Source organism: Aegilops tauschii, chromosome 2 (assembly GCF_002575655.3).
Source record: "Aegilops tauschii subsp. strangulata cultivar AL8/78 chromosome 2, Aet v6.0, whole genome shotgun sequence".
Taxonomy (NCBI): domain Eukaryota; kingdom Viridiplantae; phylum Streptophyta; class Magnoliopsida; order Poales; family Poaceae; genus Aegilops; species Aegilops tauschii.
Window position 1 is genome coordinate 144,112,299 of NC_053036.3, and position 10,639 is coordinate 144,122,937.

Sequence of the window (10,639 nt, forward strand, 5' to 3'; positions counted from 1 at the left end):
TTGAAACAAGAACATTTTTTCAAACTCAGAACAAAATTTGAAAATGAAAAACATTTGTTTCGAACATATTTTGAGAAATATGAACAGTTTTACCAAATCAAGAACATTTTTTAGAACTGGGAAATATTCTAAAAAGGACAAAGGAACAGGAGAAAATAAGAAGAAAAAACGAGAAAAGAAGATGAACATTTTTCATATTCGTTAGCATTTCTAAAAAAAATCGAACATTTTTTTTAAACTCCCAAACAAAATTAGAAACAGACACATTCTTGAAAATTGCGAACAGAATTTGAAATAGAAACAATTCTTGAAACTACCGAACAAAATTAGGAAACATGAACATGTTTTCTTAAATTTTCGAATGAATTTTGAAAGAGAAACATTTTTTCAAATTCCTAAACAAAACAATTCCCATTTTTTTGAATTTTAGAACCAATCCCGAATTATTTAATATAGAATAAAACAGAAATAATTTTAAAAGGAAAACAAAAAAAAAATGGGGGCGCCCGCCCGTCGCATGGGCTGGCTCAACTGGGCGCGCGGGGTGCGCGCTGCCGTGACGATGGGTTCCCCACGCGCCATATAGGAGGTCCCGTGCGGCCCCGCCAATGCACCCCATTATAAAATTCAACTTTATATGCATCTTCTTCACTAGAGACTTATGTCCTGTACCAACATCATATGTTCCTAATAATTCAACTTAGTCACTCGGATACATCCAATTGCGTCTGCAATCAATATTTCTTTCGCAACCTCCTCATAACTAGGAATTGTAAGAAATGTCAACACTTCCTCATCTTTCTCAACAATCTCGGCATTCAAAAAATGCCGCCTTATCAACATAATGTACATTCACCATTCTCGCCATCTGAAAAACAACGACAGCGTGAGTATTTACAATTATGAATGACAATTCTTCTATATGGCATAGAAAACAACTTGGAACAATTTATAATACTAACTGTAACCCAAACTCTAAACCTTGTTCATCCACATCACAAATCACCACTATTTTACTCACTACTCCACATCACAAAAAACATCATGTTAGTCACAATTTCACCAATTCAAGAAAGGATTGGGGAGAAATCTTCAAAACAAGGGTTAGGTATCCCTATGAACAATGCCATACAAATACACAACTCCTACGAGCATTGAGTGAACGAGAGATAAGGAGAGAGGGCTGCAGCTCGGATGGTGAATGAGGGGGAAGAAAGGGGAGGAGGATAAATGGTGGGTAGGAGCCCTATCAATTGTCCCGCAGCCACTTACCTAGCTATTCAGGTCAAAGCTGGGACCTATGGCATTTCCAGCAGCGTATACGTGTTCGGCATTTTGGCCCTGCCAGCGGTGTGTTGGTGGAGGACGTGCCCGGCGGTGTGGTCACGAGGTGGCGGCACGAGCTCAGGCCAGGTCCATGGCGGCGCAGAGAGGCTCAGCCAGGAGGTCCCTGGCGAGCAGCGTGCGGCCGGCCATAGATGGGCGGTATGGAGAGCGGCGTTCTTCTCCTGGCGACGCAGGCATGGAGGCGCGGTCTGCGGTGGGGCGGGTCAGATCTAGGCCTGCCCGGCTCCAATCTGGAGCGTGGGTGTCGGTGGCATCGCAAGGCCGTCCCTCGTGCGGGCGACCCTTGCCCTGCTGGTGGTGTTGGTTGGCTGTTGTCCTTCCGTCGGGGTGGAGGTGTGGTTGGTGCCACGTTCCCCTCGGCCATGGTGGTGGGGTGGCCGGCGGCGCATTTCACGGAGGTGGCCGCTGGTGCACGGCAGGGAGCGCAGCGGTTCGGCGGATCCAGGCGAGGTGCGCAATAGGTAGTGGAGGAGGGTGGTGTGCCGGCTCTAACGGTGGTGGCGGCGTGAGCTCAGCCATGGAGGCGGCGTCACTGTGGAAGCCCTGCCAGGAAGGAGTTCCTGGCTGGCAGCGGGCGGTCGGCCGCCTCCGTGTCAGGGGCGAGCGGTGATGCCTTGAAGGAGTTGGCGCCGGAGTGGTCGGAGGCGTCGATCAGAACTATTCCTGTGGCAGTCCCCTGGTGTGGGTGAAAGCCGACGTGGTGGCTCTGGCACTTGGACGACATGGATGGATGTTGCTGCTCCTGGGCCGTGGTTGGTGGATTGGGTCGCGTTCTCCCTGCAATGCGGGTGGGGAGGACCACGGCTGTGCGGCTTCGACGGCAATTTGCTACGGTGACGGTTGTGGAGATGTGGTCAATGCTGCCCGTAACCTTGGAGGTGTGGAGATGCGCGGCATTACGGATGAAAATCCTGTTCGGTTCTGACCGGGCCGGCGGCGATGGCACCCGTGGGTGTCGTTCTCCTCCTCGGAGGCGTCGTCGAGTGTCGCCATCCCTCTCACCTGCTTGGGATTGGCAGCTGTCTCCGGGCGAAAGCCTTGATTCTGTTCTAGATCGACACGATGGTGGCGTCTGCGACGTCGTCCCTCTGTTGGGAGCATCGTGCCATGAGACTTGATGATCTTATTTTGCGCTCCTCCCGTGCTTGCCGTTGCCCTGATTGTTCTGCTTCGGCGCAATGTACGGTCGTCGCTGGTGATTCCAAGACGGTGCCTTCTTCGGGAGCTACTATTCTTCGGTGGTGACTGACGTCGGTCGAGACGCGGCGAGGCTCTCGGTTTTGGGCAGGCTATGTTGCGTTGTAGTTGTGTTGTCGTGTGTGGATGTCCGTGGCTAGCCAGATGTGGAGTTGTGCTACACTCGTTATTCGCAGCGAGTGGTAGTTGTCTTGTATCCGATATTCTCTTCTTCTGTAAAGCTATGGTACACAATTTGCATACTCTCGAAAAAAACGTAATTGGTCAATGGAGTCACATGCAGGTTGTGGGCCAGGACAGAAATGCCAACTAGTTTGGCGTTTCTACCCGAGTAGAAACACCTAAAAGTTCGCCGGTCTCGTCGAACTTTGGTTTTGGTTTTACTTTAGTCAGCGAGACGCGTGCATGTCGCCAGCGGATCCGGCTCCTCTGACATGCATGAGCAAAGGCAGGGAAGCTAAGCATGAGGCAAGGAGTAATGCTATACACACAGGCATTTTACGGGGGTTTTACGGGCTAATGAAACATTAAGGAAAATGTGTACAATCATCCGGTTGATTTCACGCCCGCGTAAACCGTCTCCAACGCACGCCACGTATCCTGCGGGGCCAGGCACCCCCAACCTTATCTCCTCGCCCCGTCTCGTACAGATCACGAGAGCCACCCAATTCCCCCGAGCTCGATCTCCCTTCGTCCTCCACCTCTCGCCCGTGTGTCTCCGTTGACCCATCCTGGCCCATGGATGCATCAAAGCGCTGCTGCCCAAGCTCCACGCGGCGCTGCAAGCTACTGCCATCGCCGGTGGTGGACTGATGCTGCGAGCCGGGGGCGCGCCCAGCACCCCGCAGCACCCGCACCGGCCTTTGCTGCGGTCAGTGTTCCCCGAGCGTCGTCGACCGCCGATGTGGCTGGTGTTGCCGAGCATGTCGGATGCAGCGCCGCCGGTGCTGTTGATGAGGAGTGCTGCAATTGGTGGATCTCGTCGGCGGCGGGGATGCTTCCAGGCAGCACGAGTGGTGTTGCGTCCTCCCAGATCTCGATGGACGGCGGAGCTGCAGTACAGCACGCCGGTGGGCAGCGGAGCTGCTGTTGCGACGGGGCATCTCTCCTCAACTCCGGCTGCAATGAAGCTTCACCACGTCGCCGGTGCTGCCACGCCAAGCTTCACCGGAGCCGCCGGTGCTTCATTGGAGCTCTGCCGGAGTTGCATTGGAGCTTCACCGGAGCCCCCGGTGCTGCATCGGAGCTCTGCCGGAGTTGCATTGGAGCTTCACCGGAGCCGCCGGTGCTGCATCGGAGCTCTGCCGGAGTTGCATTGGAGCTTCGCCGGACACCGTCAGTGCTGCGCTGGAGCTTCGCCGGACGCCGGTGGTCGAGCTGCAGTGCAGCTTTTGCCGGGGTGCAGCGGTGCTGTGTCGAAGCAGTAGCGTGTTTTACTGCTCCCGTGACTGCTCCCGTGACTTTGTTATCATCGAACGGTTACCACGGTGTTGATCGGACGGCTGATTTGTAGCAGTCGCCAAGATTGGATTTGAATCACTGTTTATGTGTATGTAACGAAGCAAAGTCAGCGGACTGTAGCTCTTTTTGCCAGAGGATTTGGTTCCGTCGCCAGCGGACGACGCTAATGGATGGTCGCTGATCCGTTCTTTCAGGAAGCGTGCTAGGACCACGAGCGACTTGAGCTAAAGGGCGCCGGGATAGAAGTCAACGCCGGCGGCGAGCCGCGCGCAGATCCGAAGGCAGGGCAGGGGCCACGCGCGTTGCGCGCAGGCGAACAGCGGCGCTGATGGGGTCGTTCAAGGGGCACCTTCTGCCGGGAACGCTGTTCCTGGCCGTGGGCGCCTGGAACGTGTGGGCGGCCGTGGCGCGCTTCGCTTTCGACCCGGCCGGGTTCCGCCTCCTCGTCTGGAACCCCGTGGGCGGCGGCGGCGGCGGGGCGCTGCGGCACCTCGAGCTCTACGTGATCGCCGGAGGCGCCTTCCTGGATATGTGCGTGGAGGTGCTCTACTCTACTCATCTCCACATATTTGCACCCGGCGGCGGAGTCAACCCGACACACCTCAACGACCTCGAGCATGGCGGCATGCTGCTCATGTTCTTCCTCTTCGGTGCCCTCGCTCTCCTCTCTGAAAAGACGAGGTCAGTATCCATCATCTCTTTGCACTATACCGCCATAGATGACATGATCCAAGATTCATCCATTTTTCCTCAGAATTTTATTCATTTCATTCTCTTTTCACTCGATCATCTGTAGCAAGAGGTAGTATTCTTTTTTCTTTTAGAATACGCATAGACATGCATATCATATTTTATTTTCATAAAAGGAGGGTGATTGGGTGAATATACCCGTCCACCAAAGCAAGATGTATTTATCACGCGGAAGTTTCGTTTCTAAGTATACTTCTAATTTCTTCGGAGTGGGAGATGGGGGCCAGGGGCCATCTCTGCCGTTCATTTCACCATTTTGTTTTTCTCGTAAACCATTTTGGTATCTTGACTCCAATGGACAGTGTGCCCATGAATGGTTTGTGTTCAAATGCGAATGAAATTGCAGTAATTCCAATCTGTAAGCACCCCGGTGAGCTAACTTGGGCTTTCACCGGTGATCACCGCACGCAGGTACCTGCCCCTAACGGAGGGCGCGTTGTGTCTGGTGCTGGCAACGGCCTTCACTGCAGAGCTGCTGCTCTTCTACTTCCACTCAACCACCCACCAGGGGCTGGAGGGATATTACCACTACCTCCTGGTTCTGCTGATTGGACTCTGCGTCGCCTCCACCGTCCTCGGTGCGCTCCTCCCGGCGAGCTTCCCTGCTGACCTTGCTAGTGGCGTGCTGATGACCCTGCAGGGCATGTGGTTCTACCAGATGGCGTTCACGCTCTATGGGCCGATGCGCCCCGCGGGGTGCCACCACGATGCTGGCAGGAACATCGAGTGCCATGGGCAAGCGGCCGGGGAGCGCGCGGAGCAGCTCGCCAACTTCCAGCTCTTCGCGTGCGTCTTCCTTGTGTTCGCCTACACCCTAGGCTGCTACGCCGTCGCCGCGGCCAAGTACGGCCACCCAGACCTCAGGACGAAGCACTCCGTCGAGATGGAGCACCGAGAAAATAGCGCCGATAGGGGTGGATTGGTTGGCATATGACACCTTTTTATCAAGATTTGGTTCCAACCAACGTGTGCCACGTGGTTTTATTTTTGTTGACAAAAAGGTAGGGTGCTCCTGCGATTTTATAAAGAAGAATGGAGTTGATCCGATTTATATGGAAAACGAGGCTAACAGCATCTATAACCGGATTTGGCAAATTCAACCTCTCAACGTCTCATATTTCCTTCTCCACATACAACTCTTTCATATTCATCTCCTAAATCCATACAAAAGCATGCTGAATATATAGCTACGTACTACCTTCTATACTACTCAAATTTCGTCGTTGTCGGAGATGGCCTGAGCCGCCAGTGCTGGAGGACGGGCTGCCTGCGCTGCCTGCATCTGTTGCCGACGGCGACGCGTGGCCTCCACAGCCGACTCCGAGCGGATGGAGTTCAGGATGGCGTGCTGCTCAGACCACACGCCCACGTCGTCCTCCATCGCCGGCGCCTCCTCCTCCCCCACATCCAGCGGCGGCGCCTCCTTCATCGGCTCCTGCTCCTTCTCCTCCTCCTCTTCCTCCTCCGCCGGCTCCTGCTCCTCCTCCTCTTCCTCCTCCGCCCACACCTCATCGAAAGTCTCCTCTGGTTCCAGAGGTAGCCCCGCTTCCCTACAGATCCGGACCTACTCAAGGAGGAAGAGACGGTGCTGGATCGTGTAGTAGCGGCGGCGTGGGGGCATGGCTAACGGGCTCGAGTGGCGGCGGAGGGAGGGAAGAGGCTGGTCTGCTAAGCTGGGGGCGCCGACCGGATTAAATAGCCGGCTACGGCCTCAGGAAGTGAGCCGGAGCGGCGCCACGCGGCGTTCACGCCGCGGCGACGGTCGAGGCGCCCGTCGAACCGTCGGGTTCCCCGGCGAGTCCGTGTGGGGCCACGACATCAGGCCGACATGGCGGGTGTGTCCGGACGCCCCCATATCCGCCCCATATTTGGGCTAGATATGGGGGTGCCGGACAGTCCGGACGTTTGAGGGCCGTTTGAGAGGCATGTCTGGGTCAAAAAATCGTGACCGGGCAGTGACCGGTCGGCCCGCCCGGGCGTATGAGGTGGGTTTGAGAGGTCCGATTGTAGACGCTCTAAAAACCACACAATTGCTTAATTGATTAACGGGCAATCAAGCAAAACCCCGACCAAGCCACAACCGGCCAACGCAATTCCACCTCCTACTCATCCGCTACCCGGAGAGAAATGAGCGAGCTCTTCGAATACGCCTTCAAGAAGGGAAAACGACGCCCGCAAGCGCCGTCATCACCGGCATCGACCCCCTCGATCAGTAAAGCTTTCGCCCAGGAACCACCCAAGACTCGCCACCGAACCCCGAGAAAGTGTCTGACCACACCAACAACCACCATGACAACCCAACAACCATAGCCTGGTAGAGAGGAGGAACCCCTCGATGACGACTCCAAAGGACAAATGCGCCATCGTGCCATCGTTGCCAGTAACTGATCCCCATCGGAAGCTGATACGTCTCCAACGTATCTATAATTTTTTATTACTCCATGCTATTATATTATCTGTTTTGGTTGTTTTATATGCATTAATATGCTATTTTATATTATTTTTGGGACTAACCTATTAACCTAGAGCCCAGTGTCAGTTCCTGTTTTTCCCTGATTTTGAGTTTCGCAGAAAAGGAATACCAAACGGAATAAAACCTTCGCGAAGAATTTTCTTGGACCAGAAGATAGTCAGGAGACTTGGAGATGAAGTCGGAGGAGCCACGAGGCGGCCACAAGGACGGAGGGCGCGCCCAGGGGGTAGGGTGCGCCCCCATCCTTGTGGGCCCCTTGTGCACTCCCTGACCTAATTCTTGCACCTATATATTCCCATATATCCCCAAACCAACAGAGGCATCTACAAAAACACTTTTTCACCGCCGCAACCTTCTGTACCCATGAGATCCCATCTAGGGACATTTTCCGGCACCCTGTCGGAGGGTGATTCGATCACGGAGGGCTTCTACATCAACCCTATTGCCCTTGCGATGAAGCGTGAGTAGTTTACCACAGACCTACGGGTCCATAGCTAGTAGCTACATGTCTTCTTCTCTCTCTTTGATTCTCAATACCATGTTCTCCTCGATGTTCTTGGAGATCTATTCGATGTAATACTCTTTTGCGCTGTGTTTGCTGAGATCCGATGAATTGTGGATTTATGATCAGCTTATCTACGAATATTATTTGAATCTCCTTTGAATTCTTTTATGCATGATTTGATACCTTTGTAATTCTCTTCGAACTATCGGTTTGGTTTGGCCAACTAGATTGGTTTTTCTTGCAATGGGAGAAGTGCTTAGATTTGGGTGCAATCTTGCGATGTCCTTTTCCAGTGACAGTAGGGGCAGCAAGGCACGTATTGTATTTTTTGCCATCGAGGATAAAAAGATGGGGTTTTCATCATATTGCTTGAGTTAATTCCTCTACATCATGTCATCTTGCTTAATGCATTACTCCGTTCTTTATGAACTTAATACTCTAGATGCATGCTAGATAGCGGTCGATGTGTGGAGTAATAGTAGTAGATGTAGAATCGTTTCGGTCTACTTGACACGGACGTGATGCCTATATTCATGATCATCGCCTTAGATATGGTCATAACTTTGCGCTTTTCTATCAATTGCTCGGAAGTAATTTGTTCACCCACCGTATTATTTTCTATCTTGAGAGAAGCCTCTAGTGAAACCTATGGCCCCGGGGTCTATTTTCCATCATATAAGTTTCCGATCTACTATTTTGCAATCTTTTACTTTCCGATCTATAAACCAAAAATACCAAAAATATTTATTTTACCGTTTATCTATCTCTATCAGATCTCACTTTTGCAAGTAACCGTGAAGGGATTGACAACCCCTTTTCGCGTTGGGTGCAAGTTGTTTGATTTTTTTGTGCAGGTATTCGGTGACTTGTGCGTTGTCTCCTACTGGATTGATACCTTGGTTCTCAAACTAAGAGACATACTTATCTCTACTTTCCTGCATCACACTTTCCTCTTCAAGGGAAAAACCAACGCAAGCTCAAGAAGTAGCAGGAAGAATTTCTGGCGCCATTGCCGGGAGATCTACGCCAAGTCAAGCCATACCAAGTACCCATCATAAACTCTCATCTCTTGCATTACATTATTTGCCATTTGCCTCTCATTTTCCTCTTCCCCAATTCTAAAACGATTTTCAAAAAGATTTTCCTTTTCTTTGCCCCTCTTCCGTTCGTATTCTTTGTTTTCCTTTTGGTAGTCCGTTTGCTAGTTTTGTTTGCTGCCACCATGTCTGAAATTGGGGAGGTTGTCGCTGAAAAAGATAGTAGTAACGATGAGGAAAACTTTGATTGCTTTTGCCAATACTAATCCTCATGAAGAAACTACTATTCTACACACTAAAAAGCTTCGCATAGGTAGCGGCAATATATTGGAAAAGGGGTTACTCAAGATTTCTTCACTTGTGCCGGTGCGCTTCCCACTTTGGGTTGGTCTATTCTCCATAAAACTAGTAGTCTTGCGGATGCTATATCTTTGCTCGTAGTTGAACTTGAAAGACAATTTGTTCATATGCATCCATCCATTCAAAGGATTTTCCTAGAGTTTTCTAATATTGAGCATTCTTCTGTTAAGCGCGCTGCCACTATATTCCTAGCACATGAGTTTAGATTTATTATGAAAGAAGCTAGTGAAATTTTCACGCATTATAAAGTAGATGGTGGTCGTCCTCCCATAGAGGGAATTATTTTTAATCAAGAGGACATAATGCGTTTACGATCTCTAGATCATGTTGCTTATAATGAAATTTAAGAAAGAGAGTCCCTACCGATGTTTTAGTTGATAAAATTTCCGAGCTTAATGATAATTTTGCTATACAAAACAACGGATTGGATTTCTCTCTTGGACACGAGCTCATGACTTTTTGCGAAAATAATGCTTATAATGATGAGTTGGTCATACAATACGAAGGGCCGAAGGAGGAACCAATTCCTCCCGAGGTCGATCTTGGGGATTCTTATCCTATTAAATTTAGCCCTTTTGATTACTTTTTCTTACCACAAAGAAACTTGCTACTGAATGAAGGGAGTATGAGATGAGTTTTCATGGTTTGCCTTATCATTATTACGACAATACCTAGATCTATTCGTGTTTTATGCCTAGCTCAGGGCGTTAAACAATATCGCTTGTTGGGAGGCAACCCAATTTTATATTTTATTTTGCTTTTTAGGTTCTGTTTTGCTATAAATAATTCATACAGGCTCTGTTTAGATGTGGTTTTCTGTTTTAATTAGTGTTTGTGCCAAGTAAGACCTTTGGGATAGCTTACGGTGATAGTTGATTTGATCTTGCTGAAAAACAGAAACTTTTGCACTCAGAAAAACAATTCTCGTTTTTAACAGAAGCGTGATAAAATACTAATTCTTTTTGCAGAAGATTAATAAACAAATTGCTTAGGTTGTCCTAATTTTTCAGAATTTTTGGAGCTCCAAAAGTATTCGAAATATTCAGATTGCTACAGACTGTTTTGTTTTTGACAGATTCTGTTTTCTATGTGCTGTTTGCTTATTTTGATGAATCTATGGGTAGTATCGGGGGGTATGAACCATGGAAAAGTTGGAATACAATAGATATTACACTAATATAAATAAAGAATGAGTTCACAACAGTACCAAAAAGTGAAGATTTGTTTTCTTATACTAACGGAGCTTATGAGATTTTCTGTTGAGTTTTGTGTTGTGAAGTTTTCAAGTTTTGGGTAAGGATTAGATGGACTATGGAATAAGGAGTGGCAAGAGCCTAAGCCTGGGGATGCCCGAGGCACCCCAAGGTAATATTCAAGGACAACCAAGAGCCTAAGCTTGGGGATGCCCCGTAAGGCATCCCCTCTTTCGTCTTCGTCTATCGGTAACTTTACTTAAGGCTATATTTTTATTCACCACATGATATGTGTTTTGCTTGGAGCATCTTCTAT

The 10,639-nt window shown here is 49.8% G+C and overlaps 1 protein-coding gene across 1 annotated transcript; it reads left to right on the top strand.

Moving 5' to 3' along the window:
* Positions 1–4,085: 4,085 nt before the first annotated feature.
* Positions 4,086–5,850, top strand: LOC109759593 (uncharacterized). Its single transcript, XM_020318414.4, has 2 exons — positions 4,086–4,686; positions 5,167–5,850. Exons 1-2 carry the CDS (start codon positions 4,334–4,336, stop codon positions 5,687–5,689), a joined length of 876 nt encoding a protein of 291 aa, XP_020174003.1. The 5' UTR covers positions 4,086–4,333; the 3' UTR covers positions 5,690–5,850.
* Positions 5,851–10,639: the final 4,789 nt, after the last annotated feature.

Bases quoted from the DNA above. Each gene is read 5' to 3' on its own strand.
- LOC109759593 (XM_020318414.4), top strand. From the start codon at position 4,334: ATGGGGTCGTTCAAGGGGCACCTTCTGCCGGGAACGCTGTTCCTGGCC. The intron at 4,687-5,166 runs GTCAGTATCCAT...CACCGCACGCAG, and splicing joins CTCCTCTCTGAAAAGACGAG to GTACCTGCCCCTAACGGAGG.